The sequence below is a fragment of the Athene cunicularia genome (assembly GCF_003259725.1).
Source record: "Athene cunicularia isolate RWA chromosome 5 unlocalized genomic scaffold, athCun1 chr5_part1, whole genome shotgun sequence".
In the NCBI taxonomy this organism is placed as follows: domain Eukaryota; kingdom Metazoa; phylum Chordata; class Aves; order Strigiformes; family Strigidae; genus Athene; species Athene cunicularia.
The window spans coordinates 26,797,886-26,824,207 of record NW_020799101.1 but is presented as its reverse complement, the minus strand read 5'-3'; the positions used below and the strand labels follow the sequence as shown (position 1 = coordinate 26,824,207).

General features: G+C 35.9%; 1 protein-coding gene across 2 annotated transcripts in view; it reads left to right on the top strand.

The window, feature by feature from the left end:
* MIPOL1 (mirror-image polydactyly 1) overlaps positions 1–26,322 on the top strand; it is a 171,032-nt gene that overhangs the window by 43,502 nt on the left and 101,208 nt on the right. For both annotated transcript variants that reach the window (XM_026849995.1, XM_026849994.1), the window contains 3 exons: positions 344–473; positions 5,317–5,350; positions 5,610–5,780. In XM_026849995.1, coding sequence (XP_026705796.1) covers positions 344–473; positions 5,317–5,350; positions 5,610–5,780 — 335 coding nt within the window. The remainder of the gene's footprint in view (positions 1–343; positions 474–5,316; positions 5,351–5,609; positions 5,781–26,322) is intronic.

Genomic DNA, 26,322 nt, shown 5'->3' with positions numbered 1-26,322 from the left:
TTAACTCTGTGTCCTAGAAGAAACCTATTAGTCTCTTGTATGATCCTGAGCTTTAAGAATTACTTTTCCATTACGCAAGTATTCAGAATGCAAAGCAAATCACTTCCTTTCCCTGTCTGATTATACAGGGGTGAATTTGAAAACACATAGCTTTATTGCATTCCTTAAAGTATTCATTTTAGCAATCAACAGCAATTTAATGTTGCATCTGAAGAGTAATACAACCTTATCCAGAGTAATCTGAGGTCAGTGAAGAAATGTTGATTTTAGGAGATGCTGGTAAGTGCATCTAGTAGTATCTTTCCCTGTCAAACTTTGTTAAACACACTGGTTACTTTTGCAGTTCTGGTGGAAGAAGTTTATTCTGCTCAACGGGAACGTGATGAGGCTGTCATGGCAAGGCTTAGGTTAGCCAATGAAGAGAGAGATGAAGCATTTCTACGTATCCAGCATTTAGAGGCGTCTCTCAAAGAGTAAGTATACATTTCCTGCCCTATGCAAAAACGGTTGTTGTGTCAGTCACTTTCATAAACTGCTCAACGGTGGTTAGATAGGAATAAAGTTAGCACAAACTTCTCTATGACAAAATACCAGGCTAGTGCTAGTCTTACTGTCCTATTGGTTATGTTAGCCATCCTATAAGACTGTATTTTTCTCTGGACACTGAGAGCAAGATGAATAATTTTGATCACAAAAATTAAAAATATAGTCAGAAGCATTGTTATTGATTTATTCAGGGATAAATAAGACAAATGTGTTATAGGGATCTTTTGACACAGTACCAGAATGTCGGTCAGAAGTTGCAATGTATAGGAAATCAATCAAGCCTTTAAGCCCACTAGACATTTCATGCAGCAAAATTTCTACTAATGATGTGGGTGACAGAGAAAAAAAACCCATGTATTTTTACTTATCTTTAGTGTAGGAACAGTTTGTAAGGCAATAAGGGTATAATTAATACTTCATAAAGTTTTATGTATGTCACGTTAACACAATAGAAATAGGCAATCTCAAGTTAAACAGAAATGTTAAGTCAGGAGAGGAAGATCAAGAATAGTTCATAGGCAGCTTTGAAGCTACAATTTGCCTCTCCATGTAATCCTCCATCCAAGCTGTGGGCATCTGCAGTAGTTCCATAAAGGGTAGTCCCTCAAAGTCTAGAGTGGCTGATAAATTTCTCCTATTTTTCTTTTCTGCAAAGAGAAATACAAAGCAAACAGAGAAGTTTTGCATGGTAGGTGACTGAATAGGTGGAGTTGTTAGTTAATTGAATGGCAGGAAAATATGTTTTAAATAATTGATTCTACTAAGAACAGACTTTCCTCTTTATAACAGAGAACCAGTCATTTTCTTTTGGATATTTTTGTAGGTAAGGCCAGAGAATGTTATCTAAATAAATTTCAGTAATCTGCACATAGTTTGTGCACCATTACTCTGTGGAATTTACAAGTTTCTAGAGTTTGTCACAGCCTGTAAGTATGACTCAACAGCAGTATTAGGAGGTTCCACTCCCACAGGAATTAGTGCACAATTAGAGTAAATGTCTCTACAGAGGCCATGCATCTGAAATCTTGCTTTGAGCTGCAGTCTCTGAGAAAATTACAAGTGTGCTTTAAATTCCCATAAGAAGCATCATAACTGTGAGCCTTACTCCAGTTTTGCCAGTTTCTCCTGTCTAATTTTGTATGTTCCAAGAGTAAAGAAAGCAAGAGAGTTTTATATGGCCCCAAACATCAAAGAAACTGTGTATAAGTTGTTAGCATAAACTCAAGATCTTTGGAACTACTATGATCTTTAAGGTCCTTTCCAAACCACACTATTCTATGATTCTATGAACAAAATCCTCAGGCAGATTGCAAGCTGGCTTGTGCCTCCCACAGGGCACAAAGATGTTTCTGACGGGTTCTGAAAAATGTTACGTGCTTTTATTTTCATTGACAGTTGTAGAGTGAATCATCAGAGCAGTAAAGGAAAAATCCCAATTGACAAAAGCCACAATGGTAGAGAGCCCAAAAGCTTCATTTCTTCCCACTATAAAGTTTGTTAAAGTTCGTTAATCATCCATGCAGCAAGTACTTAATGGTAATGGATTACTGGCCATTAATTGCCATATGCAATCCCCTGCAGGGAAGAAAAACTCATTCTTTATCTTCAAGTAATCATCATGATCACTGCATCCGATGTCTTAATATCTGCCTCTTTCCTTACCTTGCTACCCATACAGCCAAAGTGCAAGTTTGATAGGAATACCTTAAGCTATATCAGAAAATGTAAGAAACTTCAAAGATGTCTTGCTCTGTTCCATCACTTTCTATTCAGCACTAGCTCAGCCCACAGTGACTGTATCCATTTGTGAACCTGACCAAGGTCAAGCTGACCACAGCTCATCTCTGACCCATATCACTTCTCTATGTGACAGCACCTTCTAGATAATGTGATATTTAAAAAAAAAAAAAAAAAAAGCAATGGTATACTACAGGGAAACATTTCTTGTTGTGATTATTGGTTTGTGGGGTTTTGTGGGTTTGTTTTTTTTTTTTAAAGAAATTTCTTCGCTGTTTTTGAAGTCTTTGGGCATTACAGAACCAAGAAGGCAGGATTGCCTCAAACAGGCTCAGCTGCTTTTCTCTGGTCCACTTATTCTAAGTTTACAGGATGCTTATTCAAGCAGCCATACACCTTGCAAACAAGGAATGGTTGAGTGGAGCCAAGATTTCTGCTGGAACACCAGCCTGGCTCCAGCACTCAGGCTTTTCAGAACATTGGGCATCTTTACTAACTGTGGTAACATCTCAGCTGAGCTGACAAGAAACATATTTTTATATCTGCCTGCATTTTGCAATGAGAGGAGCAAGCCAGGATTGTGAGTGAGAAGAGTCATACTGAGATGCTGCATTCTCAGATGCAGTCAACCTCATGAGGAAGTTACTTTTCTCAGCCTCTTTATTCTAAGTAGTTTATTACTGTGGCTGAATGGAATTTTTTTTTTTTTTTTGAGTTCACCTCATCCTTTGGGAGGAGCAGAGATGGTGGGATGAGCCATGAGGGATTTGTTTTATTATATTTCATTTTGGAGTTTCTTCTGGAATCTTGGAAATTTTCCAACTACCACCCTTAATATTTTCTTTCTGATGCTGGTGGTTCAAAAGGTCAAGCTCTCTGTCTCAGAGATGGTACACATAGAGGTTTGGGTTTTTTTAAAAAACATGGGCTACTTGTGCCACACTCGTCAAGTTTTAGAGCATAGGTCACTTCTTCCATCTGCTTTGGATTTACTCCAATCAGAGATCTTTACAAGAGGGCAATATTGAACAGCCTGCCAACCATTATCAAACACTTTAATGCTTTCTTTAAATTAGCAGCTGGAGCAATTCTGTTGTCATTATTTAACTGTAACAACCAAAATTCTTTCAGTCCTGTTGGCCCTAGGGGTTACGTTAGCAGAATGTGTGTAGAAGGGGGGGAAAGAGGAATTCTTGGATACTGCTGTTTGAAATCACAAGAGACCCAAGGGTCATTTATTGTCTGTGCACAGCACAGGGAGAGGCAGCAGAGCAAATACACAGCTCCAGATCCTGCTTTTTAAAAAGTACTGTCACCTAAGGAGGTGTATGTACACCTACAGACAGATCCCTTGTGGCAGTAGTATGCTGAAGGGATACACTTACAGTAGCAGTTCCTGTTCTTTTTCCCACCCCAAATTCTCCCCTAAGGTGTCTTGCTTACCCAGCCTGTTGGTCGGCTGGGTGATTTTGTTGACCCACACTTTTAGCAGGGTAGAAGTCCTCTGGAGAAGCTGGGTCAGTCCTGCCAATTTACTTTGACAAATACCGTTCCTTTCATTGTGAATACAAACTAGCTGGAGATCCATTTTTAAGTCCCACATGAAGTGGCACTTAGAGTAATGTAAAAACCTAAAGCAGGAACTCTACAAGGATCCAAGTCAAGGAGCCAGTTCTGAGAATTTGGATTTATGTTTGTTAATTTATGATTTGTGTTACTTTATGAATACAAGTGAAACCCAGCAAAGGTTAACTTTTACTTTGTTTTGTTTAGTTCTGGTGCTGAGTGTATATGTTGGAGTAGTTATTACTTGTGAATTCCATATAAATATAATAGCTATTGTACACTGGTAGTCCATTATGGCTTTTTTGTTTGTGTTTTGTTTTCTGTACTGTTTTCTGTATTATCTTCTGTACTGTTTTCTGTACTGGTGGATTTACTATGCCTTATGTACTGTTATCCGGTAAAACTAATGCTTTAATGTAAAAGGTGCTAGTGTGCTGTCAAGTGCTCTATGATGTTTGCTAGCAAAAATCTTGGCTTCAGAGCAGCACTTGTCACAGCACTGTTGAAAAAGTGCATGTTGCTGTTTAGTAGATGTTTAATGGTACTACGTCTGTCTTTTAAAATATCATATGGTAGTGACAGACCTACTTTTAGTAGAGGTCACCATTAAGTAAAAAGCAATGGTGAGGTAAGGTAACTTTAGTACAGTCATTTTTGCAGAAAAGAGGTCTCTCTTAAAAATACACATAAGTGTTCTAAATAATATGCTGTCCACATAACTAACCTTAGGTAAAATAAAATGCATACTATCCCATTTATCAGATTTTTGTGCTATCACTCAGTGCTTTTGCACAGCCAGTGTTCAATGCTGTGTGACTAAATTCCTTGTATTATCGCTGTATTTGACAGGTCAATATATGTTCTGTTGAAACAGAAAGGGAGGAAAGTGCAGGGCGGATGTTCCAGAATTAAATAAGGGTCTTGCAGAGAATTGGCCTAGCTTGCTATTTTATGCAAGATATAAAATCCATATACTTTTAAGGAAACTTCAGCTAGGTTTTTCTCCTCACTTTGGAAGAGAGACATGAAAAAAGAATTACCTGAAAATGGAAAAAACTAAAATTCTCCACAGAAGTCCTGTCTTGTTTCATTTGCGGTGCAGTAAAAACAACAAAAATACAACGTCAGGTAAAAGTTGTAAGCCCAGAAATAAATAAAATAAGAGCATCAGTCATTTCTATCGCTGGGGAACTTTCTTCATCTAAGCACATATGAACAATTGATCCTTGTAGTCATATATAGCAGTAAACATTAATAACTTAACAGTCTGAAGTCAGTGCTGAAGATATGGAGCATTATTGAAAGATGGAGTCGAGCAGGTGGCACTTTAATATGTTCAGTGTCATGGTTGACTCTAAAGACTAGTAGAATGAAATTACTTGAGGTTCTAAAGATTTAAAAAGCGAACTCATTTTGCTGCACTAAGGAAATGCTACTGATCAGGCTTTCTGTGTCCCTTTTTTCTAGGCTAGAAAATATTAACCCTGAAGAAAATGACATGGTAAGCCATTCTCTGAGGAGATTTCTTGATGTCAGTCTTATATCTTAGAGGCTTAAGTTCAATTGAGTGGGTTTCAAGAACTAAGATGTGGGAAAAAGAAGAATTGACACACTAATAATGTACATCTTTGCTGCAATATGAAAATTCAATAACTTCACTCAGTCAATTTACAATTCACATGTGCCTATTAATTAAAACCCTATATTAAATAAAATATATTAAAACTTCATGTCTGACTAACATATAATGCTGTTGGTAGACATTACAGGAATTACTGAACAGAATAAACAATGCAGACACAGGGATTGATATACTGAAGAATGGAGCTATAATTCTGAATCGAATACACAGGACCAAAGAACGTAAAAAGAAAATAATAGCTGAGGAAATGAATGCGGTAATAGAACAACGGGATGCTGCTTTGTCTCAAGTAAGTCTCTACAAGTATATCATCACAATACCAAATTTTTAATTTTTTTTTTTTTTTTTTTGCTTTACTTTTGGGGAAGAAAATTATTTCATTTACTTTTCTCTGTTGAAAATCTTACAGAGAGTCTTTGTAGTAAATGGCTGATCAGCTGTTTCTTCATGGTAGTAGTGGCCATTGAAATGGCATCAGTGTGTTTCACGAGAAAAGTTATTTTTGTATTTTTTGTATCTGATCAATAACAGTCTCCTTTTTTTTAAAACGGCATGGTTTTCAGTGTATTGACCAATCTAAAAAGCTATTAAGGGTTTAATTTTGCAGTATGCTGTATTGGTATAGTGAATTGGATGACAGTTAACTGGGACTCAAGGATTTGTAAAGGGTTATAAGTGGCAGAAATATACATTAAAGGAAGATAATGTACCTCATACAAGAATGCAAGCAATTCCTCCCTTTGTTGCTTTACATTCAGGAGATAAAAAATAAGCATGTGGTCCTTGACTCTCAGTCTTACACTTCTGCTGCATGACTTGAAAGAACCTGAGATCCTTTTTCTGCTCAAATCACTCATTCCCTGCAATGTCCTATTTTCACAGAAGAGTATTGTCTTAATTTTCTTCACCATGAAGACAGTCTCCTTGCTTTTCCTATCTCATGGAAGAGTTTTCCTGTTTTGTTTTGGTTTGTTGGGGGTTTTTTCCCCACAGTTTCCTTTCCTGGATTTAACCTAGATTTATCTCAATAACAACAAGCTGTAGGGAGAAGCAGTCCAAGGAGGGGATATATCTCCTAGAAAAAGACAAGATTTTAGACTGGATGAAACTCCTTATGTATTTATCCCAGGCAAGAAATTTCATCTGACTCTTCCAATATCGAAAGTTAAGATTTTTAATACGAGTTACCAAAATTAGCCCACATCTAACTAATTCTATTAGGTTTAAAGTTAGGTTTGTGATCTTGAGTGGTATTAATAATCTTGATTGAATTTATGTTGTATTGAGAAGTCTCTTGGTAAGAGAGACCTTTCTACACACCCTGTAATTTTCATTTTTCTACAGTCATTGGTTTTGCATTCTCTCCTACTTTAACCTTGAAAGCCCCACCTGCCTGGTCCTTAAATATTTTGTGTGTCTATTCAGTATGCCCTGCATAGGTTGTTAATATTGGAAGATGTTAATGGTGGAACTTTACCTTTTCAGTCTACGTTCTTTTGTTTTTACAATAATGATGAGCAGCATAGCTAATAGGAAACATCCAACAGTCCTGCCAAAAGTTTATGTTCTTTCTTCTTTGTACAGGGCATTTAAAAAGTGATCAGCTTATAAGAGAAAATCTTTCACCAATAGAGAAAGATCTTTTGATTTTTTTTGTTTTTGTTTTGTCAGTTTTGGCTTCTTTGTAGAAGTGGACTTTCAGGCGTACTTGGACCATAAAACTTTTGCACATGTCAAAAGAATGTCATTGTAAGCATTTTTATATACGTTTTAATTAAATTGATTTTCAAGCTGCCTGTTTAAGGAGTAATCTTTTCCAAGTAATAAGTTTGGAAATTAATAAAGATAAGTATTTTACATAGTAATGGCTCAAGTGCCACAACTTGCAAAACCATCTTTAGGCCTGTGAGCAAAAAGCACAGATAATGTTAAGTAGATAGTGCAGCTGAAAAAATAAACTAATAGAATAATAAATACCCACTAAATGAAAATGTTAATATTTGGTATTAAGCTGTACTACTGTAATAACTTTGCAATTTATAATACCATTGTTTTAAATTAATTATTATTAATAGAACACTATTGATCATGTGTTGTGTTTTCACATATGTGATGCTTTTATGGCTGTAACTCTTGAATCTAGTAAATAGGTCCTTGGAACTGAAGCTACCATTTCAACCTGCATTTCTCACTTGATGATTCCTTGGGAATTCATACTGTACTTGAATTATTAGTAGTCTTTTGTTAACATTGCAATAGCGGTAGTTATTACAGTGCTAACAGCAAGAACAATAGAAGAGGGATTCCTACATTAGACCACAAAGGGACTAGATATAATTCAGGGGATGTATATGCTTAGCATAACAAATACAAATTATTGGAAGTTAGATCTGAGGTCGCCTCAGGCATTCAGAACATCTCAAGTTAAAATCTTTTTGGTGGAGGTGACATCAAGTATGAGGGGGGATTGATAAAAACAGGCTGAGACAAAGCAGAAATAGAGTAAACCATTAGCATGCTGTGTCTATCCTCTGGAAGAAACATTTTTGAAGTTCAGAGGTCACTGGGCAATGGAAGCTAAATGCTTCATGATGCATTGTGTGAACACCATGTTGCTCTCTGTTCCTGCTTGCTGTGTGCAGTGCTGGAGACAGCAGTGTCATTTGAGGGACCGTCATAACTGGTTCCATATGACAGAAAACTGCCTATATGATAAAAAGGGTTTGGACTGACTGTGTTTAATGAAGCTGCATCTGCTATCCTTCTTTATGGTTTTCTTCACAACAGCCTGGCATTTGATGATTGAGCACACTGAATATAAGTAGTACATAGGTTTTTGGGGATTTCTGATTTTGCTCAGTAAGAAACAATAACACAAAAGCCTTCACAGCTTGAACACATTGCTTTGATTTCAAGTAAGGAATAGGTTACATTCTTAGAAATGGATATTCTATAAACTGTGTGTTTCCTAGTAAATACAGATTACTTTCAACTAGTCTTTGAAATGCAGTTTTGCAATAGTTTTTCTGGTAGTTATGCTGTTAAGTTGCATTTAACTGGACTGCTATTGCAGCACACGTGACAATGATTAGCTAGTTGTGATTCTTCTATTTGAATTTTACTTTAATAATTTTTGAATCAAAAAATGAAGAGTGCTGTCCATGTCTTGGAAGGGCCATGAACATGTATTTTTCAGTCATACCACCCAAGAACCTCTGCCTATTTTTTTGAGATTTCAAACCTGAATATTACTTCTTACTAGGAAGCAGATAGAGGCTTCTGTCACTGTATTGAGCTCTGCATGTGTATATAATCTTAGATCATTCACTAGATTGCTGAGCAAATATGCAAACTACTTTTTGTATGTGTGAAAACAAATAAAATGGTATAAACTCAAATATTTGATACTACTTTTAGTATGTATTTTCAAGTGAATAAAAAACAAACAACTAAAGCGTGGCTAAACATTGACATCCATCTTCTCCTGTACCAACCCCCTTAAAAAAACAAACTCAACTGTTTGGTTGTATTTGCTAAGATATGTTTGTTAGCGAACAGATATAGTGTTATACTGGGGAGCTTGAGTCGTTTTATGACTGATCCTCTGAAAGAAAAATGGAGAAAGATGCTGACTGTCATAAGAAGTAAAACATCAGTTTCTTTTCTGTAATGTTCAGTTTTGTCTTAAACTGGTCAAGGAAAAACTGATTTCTCCAGTTGAACTACAGTTCTGCCTTTCTTCAAAAATCTTTCTTGCTTGAGTAATCCAATTAGTGACAGACATTTAATAAAGATTACATATGGCGTAGTCACATTTCATGATCTTCATAAAATACTTTAAAGAAGTGGTTTCCAGCAGGAGGCAATACAGTGCAATGTCTCAAACTAGCAACCGCCTATTAACCACATCACACCTTATGGACAGGAATGTTAATATGATTACAGGGTTGGGAGCGGAAGCTGAGAACTTGGGTAAGTCATTACAATTACTTTTCTTCTGGTTTAGAGAAGAAAGGGGACCTTTTAATTGGTACGGCTTGAAGGAAGTGATTTTTTAAAGCAAAATAAGAGATGGCTTATAGTTCAGGAGGTTGTGTGCTTGATATGTTTTCAGTCCTAACTTTAATTCTGTAAATTGTTTTTTTAAATTGGGAATAGTCAGTTCTATACAGAGTTTTAAATATTAAAGGTGTAGAATTTGTTGTAAGGAAAAACAGTGGTTTCATGGCTGGCAACGTATCGTCTGTAATACACTGATCTTGAAGCAATAACATAACTGGCAAGCAAACCTGGTTTTACAGCTTTGAATAGTTTGATCACATCCTGCTGTGCAGGAACATGCTTATGACTGTTCATGTAAAAAATTGGCATGCACCCAGTTGCTCATCTGAAGCAAGTTTAAGTACCTTTCTCCATTTTGAGGCACTGTTTGGCAGCAGGCAGCACTTATCATTGAAAACAAAGATGAGAAGCACTATGCTTGACTGCCCATCATTATCAGTTTCGACTAATGACTAATAACTGATAAATGTCTGTACTTTTACAACAAGCCATGTTCTTGCTAACTCTTTTTTTTTTTTTTTTTTACATTCTGCTGAATCCATTTCCCTTCTTTTACACCAAATAAGGTGTAAAGCTCTGTGTTATCTGTGATTCACAGAGCATTAAGGCATTCTCAGCACACATGAGTGAACAGGTCTGATTGAAGTAATAAACCCAAGAGCTATATGAAGGGCAAAAACAACAAAAGCATATGTAAATAAAAAAAATTGCTTACAGATCTTGGGCCTGTAATTGGGGAATACTCAGGTGACAGGTTACAATGTCTCATGACTCTCATCATAGGATAGAGGTGATCCCTTTGCAACTTAAACCACAGTTTGGGATGTTATTTTTAGTAATCTGAATTACCAGTTCAGTTTTAAACTCTCTGTTTTGGTACCCTTTGACACTTCCTGGTTAAAGATACCAGATGAGTTCTTGGTTGGCAGGAGCACATTTGACAGTATCCTCCTAGCTTCTCTGCCAGGATGCTTCCCCTACTACCTTTTCCCTTCTGCCACTGATATTTGGGAATAGGAAGAAAAAAGGTAGGATACTGTATGCACAGTTGTTTGTGAACTAGGCAGCTGCTGAGGAGTACTGATAATTTTAGTCACAGGCTTATTTGAGGAGGGAAATGAAAGTAAAGATGTTTATTATAATTTGAGGATATAAGGATATAAGGACCATGCTCTTATGGCTGGTTTCCTTTGGACAGGCAAGACCAAGTTCCTGTTGCCCTCATTTGTAGTGCTTTTCTCTGAGACCTGGCAGATGAATGGGCATGGGAGAATTACTTGCCAGCAAGATAGTTAAATGGAGAGAGATAAGCTGTCTACAAGATGCCCCTTTTGCCCTGCAAATTTAGTCCAAGTCCTAAGAGAAAGCAATAGGGGTATGGAATAAAATATAGAATAGATTAAAATAAATAATAATTGAGATTTAACACCAAAAGTTGCACTGTGACTGCAGGGAGAAAAGAAACAGGAGTTGAAAAATGGATGTGAATTTTATTGGTGTTCACATCAGTGGCCTCAGGTAAACCTCACAGATGTCTCTTTGGAGGTCATGCTGAGTAAAGGAATCCTAAAGAAAAATCACAGAAAGCCGTGACATGAGCAATTGTTGTGATTAGCAATATTAGTTTTCCATTTCATTGTGTTGCACTGGAATGGTTGGTTCTATATAATGTCACATTTCATTTCCTGTGTACCTAAATAAAGATAATCCTTTGAAAGTTTGACTAAATTCATGTTTTAGAAAGTCCATGTTATACTGAACACAGTTAAACCCTTGTTTCCTTTGCTGCTTCTCAGAATAAGCCAAGTGAATCTCACTGGTTACTGAATTTTCAAAGCACCAGAGCCAGTGTCTGCTGTAATTGGGAGGCATGGAGCAAAACTATTGGGAGTGATGCTGAAGAGTATCAAAAATCTTTTACATCTTACAAAAGGGTAGGTTCTTCCCTACTTGGCTGCTTACTTCTTCTAAAAACAAACCCAGCTTGAAAAATTATAATAATTCTTTACTTTCTAAGACTGTTACGTATGCTCTGACTCTCTATCTCAGATATATTTCTGCTAGCTGGAGCATGAATATTTTCCAGAGAAATACTCAGTTAAATAGTTGGCTGTGTTCAGAAGATGTGTGAAGTATTTTTTTTTTCCTCTGAAGTAGGAATTTTAGTCCACTTGAGACTAAAATAGGGAGGAAGCTGACCAAACAGAATCCTCTTGATGTCTTATATCAGGTTTTCTGATTTGGGTAGATTGTTCCCCAAAAGAATAACACCTGTTTAATCTTTTGTCATGGTACTCTGTTTTCTTTGATCACTGTATGTAACTCTTGGTTCTCTAGGCATTAAGAATGCTGAGGAGAGGTGAGATGTTCAGACAGGATGATAGGAGAAGATTTGGGGACTTTACACATCTGTGTCTGTATTGTTAGTTGGTCTCTTGCATTGGTGTAGCAGAGGCTGTGATTTCTCTGTAGGCAGGTATCTTTTAGAAGGGCATGAAACTCCCTTTGATTTCACTGGAGTCGGAATTTCACTAGTGAAAGTATTTTGCAGCTTGTGCCTTAATTTGACTTCAGCAAGGCTTTGGTTATATGAGGTCTTGTGGTTTTTGAGTTAATGCTTCTCACAGCTGGGAGTGCAGGTCAGCTGGCAGGTCATTAGTGGGATGGAGAGGAGGGTTGGAAGGAAACGACCCTAAGGAGCTCTTATACCAAACTTCTGTATTTAGTCCATGAATGCGAAGTATGAGTAAATATGTAAATGTTAATGCAGTGTTTCCTTGAAGAGAGGGATTATCATTTGTCTTTTTGAACTTCTGAAGAAAATTTTTAATTGATACTACATTTCTTCTTTTTACTGCCATAAGGTTCTGGCTGAATGATGCCCTGAGACACATCATTGTTTGAATAGCTGAATCATCTGTTGTTCCTCTGCAAACAGTGTGTTGTGCAGAATTCAAAAAATACATGTCTGCATAGTATTTGAGGGTATGATCAAGCTTTGTGTCTTTAATTGTAAACTTTAATGAATTTCTAGTTGAACATTGGTCTTCTCTTCAGTACCTAGAAACTCCTCACCCCTTTGAAAATGACAGGAAATTTGCATGCAAGCTTGTTTGATTAGTTGCTATTTGACTCATCTATCATGGTGCTAAGCTCTAGGTTCACACAGCTTAGACTTCCAAAGCAACTTTTAAAATTAATTTAAATATTTAATGTCAAAACCCTAGGATGAAAGAGAGAAAATATGTTTTGTATGCTTATTGATCATCCATTTCAGTGGCAACAACCCATAGAGGAAATTTCCGATGTGATACAAGCAGAATTCAAATAGTATTCCCTTTGAAGAGGACACTGAGTCACTGTGTGTGCAATAAGTTTTACAGGTAACAGAACTATTGTAGAGGTACCTAAAATAAGTTTTCCATGGTACTTAACACTTCACAGTTTCAAGTTAGGTACTGAGCGTTGAATCAGATTTCAATTTGCTTACCTGTTGGATAAAATGTCTCTGATTTTTTTAAAATTAAAAGAAAAAAAAAATCCATCGATATGTTTTATACTAAAAGGTGGTTTTCTTAGACAACTTTCTAATAAATCTTTCTGCAAGAATACTTTGTTATTTTGGATACTCAGATGCATTTGAATAAACATTTTTTTTTTTATAAATTACAAACAAGATTTCTGTGCTTCATATTTATATTTAATGTGGAGTCTGAAAAGTTTAACATGTCTGACCTGTGTGTTCATTTCACTCCTTGCTTTTACCCACTTGCTACTTCTTGGATGTTCACAGTTGCAACTTTGTGGTTGATTGCGTTAGCAAGTAGTGTGAACAAATAGGAATGGGTCTGAAGTACAAAATAGTTGGCAGCATCTGACATGCACATTAACACGTTTCGGGGTGGGGGAGGGTGTTCCAGTTTTTTGGTTTTATTTTTGTTTGTTTATTTTTTACTTTGGACTAGCTGTAGTCAAGTCCTATGAACTGAATACTCATTTGAGTTGGAATGCACTGGGTGCATTCCTGGAGTGCATCTCTGAGTTTGCTTTAATCAAAAAAGGAATCTAGTTCATGTTCTCAGATAGCACTTCGTGGTGCAAAACAAAGCATAATTAAAGACAGGTAATAGAAATTACAAATTACATTCCCAGTGCAAAGTAGCATGCAAACTGTTTCTTCAGTGAAAATTTCTGAGGCTCATTAAGAATTTTAGGTAAAAGTTCAGTGCTTCACTATTTATAGTAATAAATATAGTTAAATAAATATAAATAAGGTTAATCCAAAAAAATATTTTTTAAATTAGTTACATTAAAGCTCTGCTTGTGTATTACATGAAATTAAGGATAAAAATGAGAAGACTTCAAGAAGGAGAATCAGATTTATTAAAAAAAAAAATGATAGCTAAAGGGAAGTAAAAGCTATCCGTTTTCTTGGAGAAAGTATTCCAGCATGTTTGTATTCAGCATTTCTACTTTCAAAATTATTAGACTACTTTGTACACAGACTTTCCGGGCAAAGATTTTGGACCTGTTCACAAGACATAAATGAACTTAGTTCCTTTGAGGAGAAATAGTTTCAAACTAGTAGTATAGATCACAAATAAAGTGACAAACAGAATGTAAAGTTTGGATTTAACTGGGCAGTGGAGATATCTTCAAAGAATAACAGCCAAACTATATTGCTGATCATGCCACTACCCACAACATCAGTAGTTGACTAAGGATATTGTTGGACATGGAGCTAAGAAGAATGGATAGTGCTGCTTTTTGTTGACTTCATTTTTTTTTTCCCAGAGTCCCTAAAAGTGAAATATTGATCTATCTTCTAGCATTGCAATATGCTCCACAGTCATCCTTATGATTCAACATGTGTTTTAAGTGGTAAAGAGAGGTGGTGAGTAAGAAAGTTTAGGTCTGGCAGTAAAAGAGGATGTAAGGAAAAATTATTGTAATGATGATAAGCTTATTACTTGTTTTCAACAAAATGGTAGATGATTGTGGCTGAAATGTAGAACTTACTAAACATTTTTGTTACTTCAGTTTCTTTCTAGATTTTTATTGCTTTTAAATGAACATGTAGCAACTGCTGCAACAGCAGTTTTCCCTCTTGCTTTGGTCTGGACATTGTGACCTCTGTTTTGACTGTGAAGCCATTAATCAATTTCTGGAAGTCCATCAGGATTGATGAAGCTATTTTATATATTCTGGTCTAAAGTGCATAGTGGCCCTGTCAAAAACCCCAAAAGTGGAACAAGAAAATCTATCAATATTCTCTTTATGAAATAATGATTTCACAGTAGCATTAACTTATCTATGTCTCATTCACCAAGTATGCCTACATTTGTTTGTTGTATGGCTTTACTGTTTCGTGCTTCAGATGGTGAGTATCTAGGATTTACCCTCTTTTCCATGTTCTGTTTATTCACTGTTAATTATTTTTCAAGCTGAGTTGCTTGAGAACAAGAAAAATTTAGCTTCCATTACCCTGTATTGCGAATGAAGGACAGGCTTTCTTATTGCATGTGGTCTGCATGTGATTGTAAGATGTTGTTGTCAGGGAACTTGTTAATACTTTCTGATGTTTTGTTGTGATTCTTTTCAGTAGCATTTTTAAGGTATTTATTGTTGAGTATGTTGTGGGTGTACACAAAGTCAGCTCAAAATATATTCTGATTTATAGTGTACTTTTGTATTGAAAATACCTTTTTGAATGTCACCATTCAAATATATAGAAACACTTAAGGGTCCTTAAGAAACTGTGTGTGAAAGGTACCATACTTTTAGCTATAACAAAAAAACATTAGCTGTGGCTGAAGAACAGTATTAAATCATAAATTATGACAATGTTTTGCAATTCTGGAGTTGTTATCAGAATTACAGAATACAAGTGGCTAACTACAGGATATTTCACTGGTCTAACGTATGCAATATATTTGGCAGTAATGCTTCTGAATGTATACTTTATATTGTTGATAACATAGAATTGAATAACTACCAGAGAGAGGAGTTTTGACATTACCTGTAGTTAATGAATTAGCAGCTATGAAAATGTAAATCAAGTATATTAATTGAAGTTTTGCTGCAGTTACTGGTCATCTTTCAGTTATGCTTAATTGATTATTTCTTAATTAGCTGTAACACCTTTCTCTACTATCTGCATAAGTATGACCAAAATTAGATAAAACCCAAAAACCAGAGTAAAGCTTTATATCAGAAGAATGGCTATGAACACTTTGCTCCTAGTTGTCTCATGAGATGGCTTGTCACTGAGAGGTAAGATTTACTTCGAAGTCACTTTGTAATTATGATGAGGAATTTCATACCTCACTGATTGTATTATAAATCCCAACAACTTTAGTAAACAATAGATTTCACTCCTTTTTGCCTGGAAGAGCTCTGCTGGATTGTATTCAGGACAGGAGTGAACGCCAGCCCTCTCTGTGAGTTTACCTCCTTCATCTTCTGTAGCTTTGAGTCAAAGTATTCCTTCTCAATCTGCAGGCACTTTTTCAGGCTCATGACTTAAGATCCCATTCACATTCAAAATGTTGGGACTTTAACTGAATCTCAGTCTGCAAAACTAGTCTTGAAAACCAAACTGTGAAAAGGAAAACATCCAGTGCCAGCCCCCCAGAAGAAACAGCAAAATCCTTGTTAATCCCTTGTGCTAAATAGCCATATCAGTCTGCTTTCTACCATAGGGCTACCCAGCAGCTGTGTGTCTCGTTATGTTGTCTTAATGTTGTGTGTGTTGTCTTCTATGGGATCCAGACACTTCTCAGCAGTAGTCATGCATTTTACCCATTTTGTTTGTTTTGGCAGGCAGGCCTATCACTTTGCTTTCAGAAGTTGTCATAACATTCTTCTGTCTTTGTGTTTTTCTTATTTTTTTTCTGCTTAGGGTGTCCTACCCTCTACACTTGAGGGATGGAATTGCCAGGAAGCTTCAAGTTGGATGAGGCCAATGTTGGTAATTGCACATGTCAAAGGCAGTTGATTTTTAGGTGTAAGCATTTCTGCTTTTCAGTAACATATCTGAAAGCTTTTAAGGTGGCTGTTAATTCAAAGCTGCATGGTCAATCCTCTTGAGAAGTCTGCATCTATTTGGGTAGCTAGTCATATTGATCCTTGTAAAACACTTCAGTTAGAAGCTAAAACTACATCTTGTTACAGAGTTAAAATCTTCAGATTCAACCACTACTTAATATTTGAAAAGTCTTATTCATACCCCAAAATCATACAGACGTTTCTCATTATTTCTGAAGTTGAGCAATACGTAATTTCTAAATGTGTGATTTTGTTTTAGTTTTGCAGAGCTTTTGTTTACTTTGTTAAACATTTCTTTGTGGGGTATCTTTGTCTTCTATGTATGATTAATTTTAAGCTTGTGCAAAGTTAATTTCTTGGGGTTTTTTAAATATTTTCATTTTAGTTTTCAGCACATATTAGCAATTTGAAAAGATGTCTGAAATATGAATTTTATATGTTTGCTGTTACCTAGATCTCTGTATTGGTGAGAAAGAAACTGGTTTCACAATAACATTTGAAGATTTATAATTAGTTAACCATTTTCACACTTATTCTCAGACTGTTAAAACACTGATATCGATATTGTTTTCAGATAGTTGTGATCTTTAGTATTGAAGTTTCCTCAAAAAGTATGTTGCTTCCATGGAGAAAGAGCAAATACTACTGATACAAGTAATTTATTCATAAAGTGTTCCTTGTCCCTGACACATCTGCAGAGGTTTGTGTTTTCACCTACCTAGTTAGCTGTTTTAGTTTGTTATAATATCTAGTTTAAAGTAGCTTTTATTACACATTAAAGAAGTTTGGGGAGAACACATTACAGGATAAAAAATCAAAGAACTGCTACTTATGCAACTGATGGCTTGGTTGAGAGTATGGTATCTATAAGAACGGATAGAGTGTACTACAAGGAACACCTGCAATCATATGATTACAGTATCCGAATAAAGAGATTTAAAAGCTATGGCATCTATACGGTGATCAATGATACTGTTTCATCGAATAATGTGATGATATTTAAAAATGGGTCTGAAGTATTCCTGTCCTTTTGTGCAGTAAATGCCAACTTAAGGTTTAGGCAATAGTCTTGTTTGCATGTGGATTTTAAGAAAATCCATTGAAGTTTATTTGAAAGCCAGCTCATTAGAATGACAGACTGTTTACCAAATTTTGTTTTCTTGTCAATTAATGTTGGTTACTTTCAATTAAACAAGGTTACACTTTCTAAAAACATACCTCTGTCAGCAGCTGAATGCCTTGCATATATCTGAGAATCAGATTCCTAATTTCTAGATCTAGATCTAGTTGGAAGATCAGTCTGTGAATGTTTCTTTCTAAAATTTCTCCTTTTCATGCATCTTTCACACCTTCACTACCTCCATTCTACTCTATATATTTTTTGAGTACCAACACTGTGGATTAACTGGCAGTGGAGGATAGGCTTTAACAAAAGCAACTGTCAGCTATCTGTCATGGTGTGTTGTGTCAGATGTTTGACAAGCTGTCTCTTGGCTACGGGCCATCTGGTTGTAATGGAACTAACTACTCTTCTGAGGAGCCAGCAAAACACGTGGCCACAGGAAGCAATAGTTTCATATCAATTGGTCAAGTCAGTAAAGCAAAGTTTTTGCATGTAATAATCCAAGTTCTGACATGATCTTGTTGGCTGATTAAGCTTCTTAAACTTTCTGTGATAGTTTCTCATCCCGTAAAACAAGCAAGTCCTATTTACTAACTTAAGTGATTAGTCAGTGTTTCATTATCAAGAGTTATAACATCACCAAACACTTATATAATTAAAGAAGTGTTACTGAGAACAGCTGCATAATAAAGACAATATTTATGGGAACAAGATGAAGCAAAAATTGTAGACAAAAATGAGAAAGTGCAGTGGAATGGACCTCACACAGGCCAAGATGAGAACTGAGAATTAGTTTATGTGTACATTCTGCTGTGCAAAAGAAAGGAGGAAAGATGCTACATTTGAAGGAGGCAGAGACTAAAGAAACTGGAGAGGGAAGACTTGAGTTTTCTTCGTTCAACAGTGAAGGAGGAAAAATAAAAAAGCAAAACAGTAAAAAATAACTTCACAGCTTCTGAAATTTGTGTTCCTTCCTTTTATTAGGAATACGCAGGCTTTTATAGTCCTTTTATAGTCTCTCTCATTAGAGATATTCAAAAACCATCTACATGTGGTCCTGGGCAACTGGCTTTAGATGGCCCTGCTTGAGCGGATGGATTGGGAAAGATAACCTCCAGAGGTCCCTTCCAACCTCAACCATTCTGTGATTCTGTGATTATATTTCCATGTTAGAAAGAACATGTGTAGGATCTACAAATCTGCAGAAATAAAATGGGATTGGTTTTTGAGCCCATGAGATAAAGAGGTGATTGGCTGCTGAGGAATCTGTTCCTATCTAACTGAAGACAAAAAGTAAGTGGAATAGCAGGTTATCTGCATTTACCAAATATTCTGACTGCAGTAGCCCATTTCATAATATTACAGCTCAGTGTGCTAACGCATCGCACAGTAGTTAGCACTGGAGTCTAGAATGACCAAAGCTGCCTTGCAAAATAGTATGTAAATGAGTATGTAGGAGTTGCACTGACTTGGAAAATGGATACTAAGACCATAAGTAGAAGAAGATCAGAATACTATTTTAATATTCAGCTGCTCTGACTGGCTTCTTTGGGACCTTTCTTGCAGTAGTACTTACTACTCAACTAGGGTGGAAATTATTTGAGGTAGTCGCCAGAGTATTTCAGTTTCGGTTCTATTGTAAATAGTATACTAATACATGCCCTGTTTTAATGGGTAATTTATTCCAAGACCTCTTTGGTGTTGTGTAATTTTATTCTTTAAATGTTTTTAAAGATGTTGAGGTTAGTCACTGTGAATAATTTTCTATGCAGAAGTTTCTACTCTGAAATCATCTCTTGAATCTGTATGCTGGAATTGCTGCCATGCATTGAAAGTAGAACTGATCCTAGTCTAATTATTATTGTACTGACAGAGCTTTATTCAGAGATTTAAAATTTAGCTAAAAAGATTTACTTTTTACAAAATTTTTTTAAATTGTTTTTAAAACAGAATCTTCATTCCTGAATTATCTTTTCCTCTTATAATATTTTATTTAGTATTTTCTGTTTGCCGAATTATTTGGGAGTATTGGTAATTTCCTTTGCTTTTGAATATAACACACTGACATGCAAACTATATGAAGTTCATTGTCCTGTGCCAGTTCCTAGTGTTTTTACAACTCTGCAGTGGGGCATGTGTGTGAGCAAGCATACAAACCTTGCATACTACTCATCAGCTTACATGCTTAGTTTATACATTATTTATTAGACTTGTAGGCATGAAATTAAAAAATTGAATTAATAATGTGACTTTCATGTAAAGCAGAAGTCACTTATTTATATATGACAGGCAATTAGGGGGAAAAACCCCAAACCTCTTAGGTTAGTTGAATGCATTTTTGCTTAATTTCAGACCCAGTACAGCCTCATGAATAAATGTTTGACTCCAAGTTACCGGGTTTATGTTCTGATCAGAAATTACTATAAAGAATGTATCAGAGAAGATTGGTAACTTATATTCAATGGATACAGTAAACCCTGAAGGTGACCCCGTTACGTGGCTTCAGCAGCTCCCACTATTATGTTTCCTCCTGCAGATTGGGAGTCTGTCAGCAACCGCTGTTAGCAGAGCCCTAGTAGTCCAGTATAGGAACCCCGCTCAAATGACCTGTGAATCACATATAGCTTGAGAATGTCACTTTTTCCTTTCACTTCTCCTTGCACATTTTTATAATGAGTGTGATTGATTAGGAAAACCTGTGTGTGCTGAGCTCTTTGAGAAGTAGATCAAGCTTGTCTTGATCTTTGAAATGTCATCACTGGAAGGAAGTGTAAGAATATATTGAGAATGGAGTTGGGTGGTGAGTATCAAAGGGCTACTCAGTGCTGTTGAATAGCTGCACATGTAAGGATTGTTAACATGAAGAGTGGAAACAGTTAAACTTTATTGTCAGAATTCTCTGAATGTCTTTCTGTGCACTTACAGTTCCTTTTACTGTTCAAATAAAAATAAATGAAAGCTTGTTTTGCTGCATTTTGAAGTGTTCAGAAATAGAAGGGAAAGGAATGGTAGGAGGAAACTAAGTCATGTATACAGCATATTATCTGCCTATATTATTAGCTGCAGGTTCCAACTGGCTTATAGTGACATAGAAGACAAAAATGTTTCATTTGTATTTGAATGCGTTTCTTTTTGTGGCTTCTGATAGAGCAAGACACCATTGCACTGCTGCAAAAAAAAGGTGTTTACATTTAAGTGTTTCTCTTACTAATAGAATATAAATTTTTAAAGATGCATATGTTCCTGAGGTCTAAGGTCTACAAAAGCACTTCTCTTTCTTGAAATCCCAGTAGTTCTAAGCTGCTAGGCATTGTATAAATAATCATTTAAACACATTTGTTGATGGTTTGCCAGAACTTTGAAGAAAAGTCCTTTCTTTCAAAGATTAGAAAGCTTTAATTCAAAATTATAATTTAATGGAAAAATCCATCTAGTGATTATTATGTAGAAACTCATTTATGTCTTTATTTCTTTTAAAATTATTATTTTAGAAGAAAAAGGATAAAATCTATTTATATAAATATAAGTGCTTCCAAACATCTGCAGTTCAAAGTACATAATTCACAGTGACACCAAAGGTTGGTTTGTGTTTTGACTGGATGACTTTGGTATTATTTTTGTCTGCAAAGGAAAGAGTTGTGCAGCATCCAAGTGGCGCAAGATGTTTGCCTCTCCAGAAATCGTGATGAATTTGGGACAAGGGGCAGACTGTTCAAAAATAAAATATTGAGGGGAGGGGGAGAGAAGAACTGTTGAACTGAGAACACTTGCGTTCCATTCAGCATCTTTGAGCTGGGAGCTACTCTGAAGTGCAGATCATTATAAATGAAGTAAGAAAAGTTGAACAAAATAATAAACTAAGAGAAGAATTAGTTGAATTGGTTTTGTTTGCTTCATGTGGTTGTTTTCTGTATTCATGTTTCCACATGTCATGACTTCAAAAATATAACAGGTGAAAAAGTAGCCATGTTTCTTCATCTTTTTCGTGTTTGGTGTCTAGAACAATTATTTGTACTTCAGTTATTCATTGCAGTGAATATGTGTTAAGTAATTTCAGAATTTATCTGAACATATGTTTTGTAGTGGTAGGATCTTGGTATCCCATAAACTCATGTTTTAATGGTATTTTCCATCAAGATACAATGTGTCATTTACTTTGCTGATGAGCATTTTGTTTAAAATGCATAATGGAAAAAATGCATGTTGGAAAATAGTTCATATGCCATTTAGATGGACTACTACTTTCCCATAATTTGGGGACATAAACCATTTTCCCAAATTATTCATTAGGAGCTAGGTTACTTTTATTTCTCACTACTTCACTTACTGAGATCCCAGTTCAACAAGGTCTTCATGCATAAAACTCCCCAGAATGTAATCAGGTACTCACTGTTTAATGTGAAGGCCCTGATACATTGTCGAGTAATTGTTCACCAGCTGACCCATGATAAGCGACTAAGCACTCACTTTTGATTTTTGTCTGACTTGAATAAAAATGTTACCTTGAATTTAACAATAGAATTAAGCTATTTGTGGGAGGCTGTGGTTATATACTAGATCTAATATTAAACTACAGAGACCATGTAAGACTGACTGGATGGGATTGGATCAGATGAAAGACCCTGGCCCCACTCAGCCAATAGTCTAGGCTTCAGGAAGACTACAAGAACAAGGCAAGCATGTTGCAGTGCCTCCATCTACATACTGCCTTTTTTTTTTCAGCAATCTTGTCAGTGGAGTCTTGTGTGTTTATGCCAGTGCTGATTCTTAACATTATAAGCATTGCAGGGTTTGACAAGCGTTCTAGAGGAAAAAGTAAATATATCTTCATAAAATACTATATTTTGTGTGTACTAGTTGGATGAGACAATCAAATGTAATTCAGAATTCAGGAAAGAACTTTGTGCATAATTTGTCCTCATCTTAGTCCTAGTACATTTGTTTCATTAGACTTTGACCCTAATATCAGTATTAACGGAGACAAATCAATTCCTTTTTTTTCCCTATCAGATAAATGGCATAATGTGTTGACTCTTTTTTTTTCCCCTAGCATATTGCCATAAGTTCAGGAGGGGTTGGTTTGGATTCTTTTAATGAATGATGACGGAAAACACTGTATGCTATATAGTACTATTAAAAGCAAATATAGATGTAAAAGGATTAAATAGCCACCAAGACTGCATTTGTAGTAAGGATGTGTTATGGTTTTCTGTTACATTCAGCTTTAGCTGTTGTTTCCTCAGCCAAGGAGTGTCACAGTACCTTTGTCTGGGTCAAATCTGCGCTATAATACAAAAATGTGTAATGGACTTGACATTACTATCTAGTTCAGTGAGATGAGACTGAGGGACTCTGGTGTAGCAAAACATTTATATCTCTTTGAAAGCACATGAACAGTCATATCGACCTGAGTAGCAGAGAGTTACATATGCTTCTGCATGAGGCCTCTGGGGATAGGTGTTGTCTTCATATAAACAAACTGCATGGGGACCAAATGGCTGGGGGCAAGGGATCCATCTGCTCAATGTTAATTCTTTGCTGCATTCCGTCTTTGTCCCTACTAATGTTATTTCTCCAGTGACTGGTAGATTTTACTTTACTCTTGTGTAATGTCTGTACCTTTTACTTCCAGAACACCTCACTGAATAATCATGTTAAGTAATGATCGATCAAAAAATAACTCATCAATCTGTGTAGACATGGCAGGCACCATAACACCATGTTAACATGTTATAGGTACAAGCTGAAGAAGCAAATGCCGAAAAGCTGGCAGCATGTTAAAGATAATTTGTTTATACAAGTGCTAAAGTTATGTTTGATATGTTAATGCAACCTCATTTTCTAGTAAAGGCCAAACACTATTAAGTGGTTATCTGCATTGATTTTTCTATCTTCTGAAATACCCAACTCATTGTAAACCATCTTTACTCCTTTTGTGTACCTGGAACTGGGACCATCTTTTAACAGTCTCTTTCTGGGTGAGCCTCAAGGACTTTACTCAGGACTTTACTGATATTCTCTTGGTCCATTTCTCGACCTTTCCATCAGTGTCCACTTTAGCAGGTGCTCCTTTTTGCAGTTAGTCTGGATTTTCCTTGCAGTGTTCTCAACTCTCCCACCTGGATAGTCACAGAAAGGAGTCAGAACCTGCTGTGCATTGAGCCAGTGCCTCTCATAAACATCCTCATTCTGCTGAATTGTGTTAGCAGATGCTCATTTAAAAAGGCTCACCAGTAACCTAATTGTTTAAATTATAAGATGGAAGGGAAGAACAGGTGTACTTGCTGTCTAGTATGTTACCTGCTTTTTTTTTTTTTTTTTCCATTTTGTCTTAACTGCTTGTGATATATCCAGTGTTGGGTACAGGGGTATTTGTTTGGAAAGACTGAGTGCAATTTAGTCAGATTGCACTGTGGAGGTATGGTTAAAAAGCAGATTGAGTGCCTGTTGCCTGGAATGGATGATGTTGTAGTGAAAACTGTACAGCTGGGCACCGATGGTTGTTCAAGGTTGATGGTTGTTGGCTTGAAGAGGTTCACTGTCTGACAAATACGTTATCACCTGAATGAGGCTAGCTAAGGTAGGAGACTTTAAGGGAAATATATTCATAGAGGAGAGCAAACATGAGAATTTGAATGAAGAGAGGAAACCATTTTCTGATTGGGTTTTTGGCTTCTTGTTTTTTATCTTCAGTATTGCCTTTCTAGCTACAGAACTCCACATGCACACAGTAGACCATGCAATGAAGCTAATTCTTGGTGGATTGTTTGTGTGAAACCTTTATAAAATGACACGTTACCTAATATCCTTTACTTAGCAAAGTCTTTAGCGTTCTGATCAAGACATATTCTCTTGGACATCCATCTACACTTCTCTTGTATTCCTTGATGTATTCAAAAGTATCTGAGTTAAAGAAGCAGTTTTCTCAATTAACAGCCCATCTTTCATAATGTGTTCAATTCAGGGGAACCTCCATTGAAGTGTATAATTACACCTCAGATCAGATATTTAGTCAACCTGTGTTGCACAAAATATTTTGTCTCTGACTTTAAGAGGATTCTATTTGAAGGTTTCACAAGTATGAATTTTCACAAGTTTGGGATAACGGCGTTTAGACATTCTTATTTATAATATTTTAAATGAAACACTTCCTTTAGCTTTCAGCTTTCTTAAAAGGATACATCCAACATTTCCTTTTTGCCAGTACTGAATTGGACGATGTCATTTCTACACTGTGCTCCAAAAAGTATTTTTATATGTTTTTAGAAGGAAATCCAGTTTCTTACTTGCAGCTGTTGGCATTTTAGAGCCCTGGAGTGAACCAATAAAAACACATGTTCTTTTAAAGAACATCTATTTTTATTGGACCTTGCTAACAACCAATGACACAGAATTCAAAAAATGTTGGCTCAAATGAATAGAAGGGTTGCATTGTTTTAAATTCTATTTTTAAAACTTTTTACAGCAAGACTACACAGAAATTTCATATACTCTTGTTCTTATGAAAGAGTGCTTGCTTTTAGAATGCTATTTTAATGTTTTAGAAGTAGTTCAGCTATTGAAGTGTTGTAGAGTATAAAATTTTTATTAAGATGTACACAATGATGCCATTTAAGAGTATTATTATAGTACTTTTGTAAACAGGAAAATTAAAGATTTGACTTCCTAGACATCTAGGAATAAATACATTTTGATTGATAGTTCAGAACATCTTCTGTTAATTCATTGTTTCCAACATATTAAGACACTTACGTGCAAAGGTCAAATTAGATCACCATTTCTTTCAACAATACCCTCAAAATGGATTCAAACAGTATGCTGATTGAATAAGCCTAGATTTTTTCAGATATCAATGTTCCTAGTGGAAATGAAAGTAAAGATGAATTACAGAATGCTACCAAGATTGATGTAAATGTAATCATGTCAAGGTTGACTTGATAGGGAGGTCCACTCATTTTGTTACCTGTGTTATATATTTAAGACACATGCTCTATATGCTCATGACAGCAGAGTCCCACTGCTGCTGTTTATGTCACTGTCCTGTCTTCACAGGAGTGAAGTGGCAAGCAGAGTGAGATTGCACCCATGTCCTTAGTTGTGCAACCTGCCCTGTACATCAAGACCTTTTTTCTGCATGGTCCTATAGCTAGGTTTTGCTCTTAGCATGTTTTTGATTCACTTTTCGAATCAAGAGAGAAGCATGAATATAGAATCATGTTTTAAAGGTAGATTGAGATTTTGGCCTTTTCAATAATATTTACTGTAAGAAACCTGTGCTGTTTTCAAATTGGGAATTACAAAACACTGTTTTGAAGAAAAGTGTTGGCAAAGCAGAAAAGTGAGAAGCCTGCTGATCTTACATGATGCAATGTGTAGAGTGTCATAGTAATGCCTGAAATAGTAGATTGATTTTATTTTTTTAAATGCTATTTAGATCATGTGTTAGAGGAAAAAAAAAAAAAAGCATAATTGGTGTTAGTTTGTCCATAGTTTTATTGGCACGTTCGTGCCAGCAGACACATAATTTTCATGCTAGACATAGGAAAAGAACTGCAGCCATGATTCTGTGATCTGTGATTTTCATGTTTGTGTGAGATAA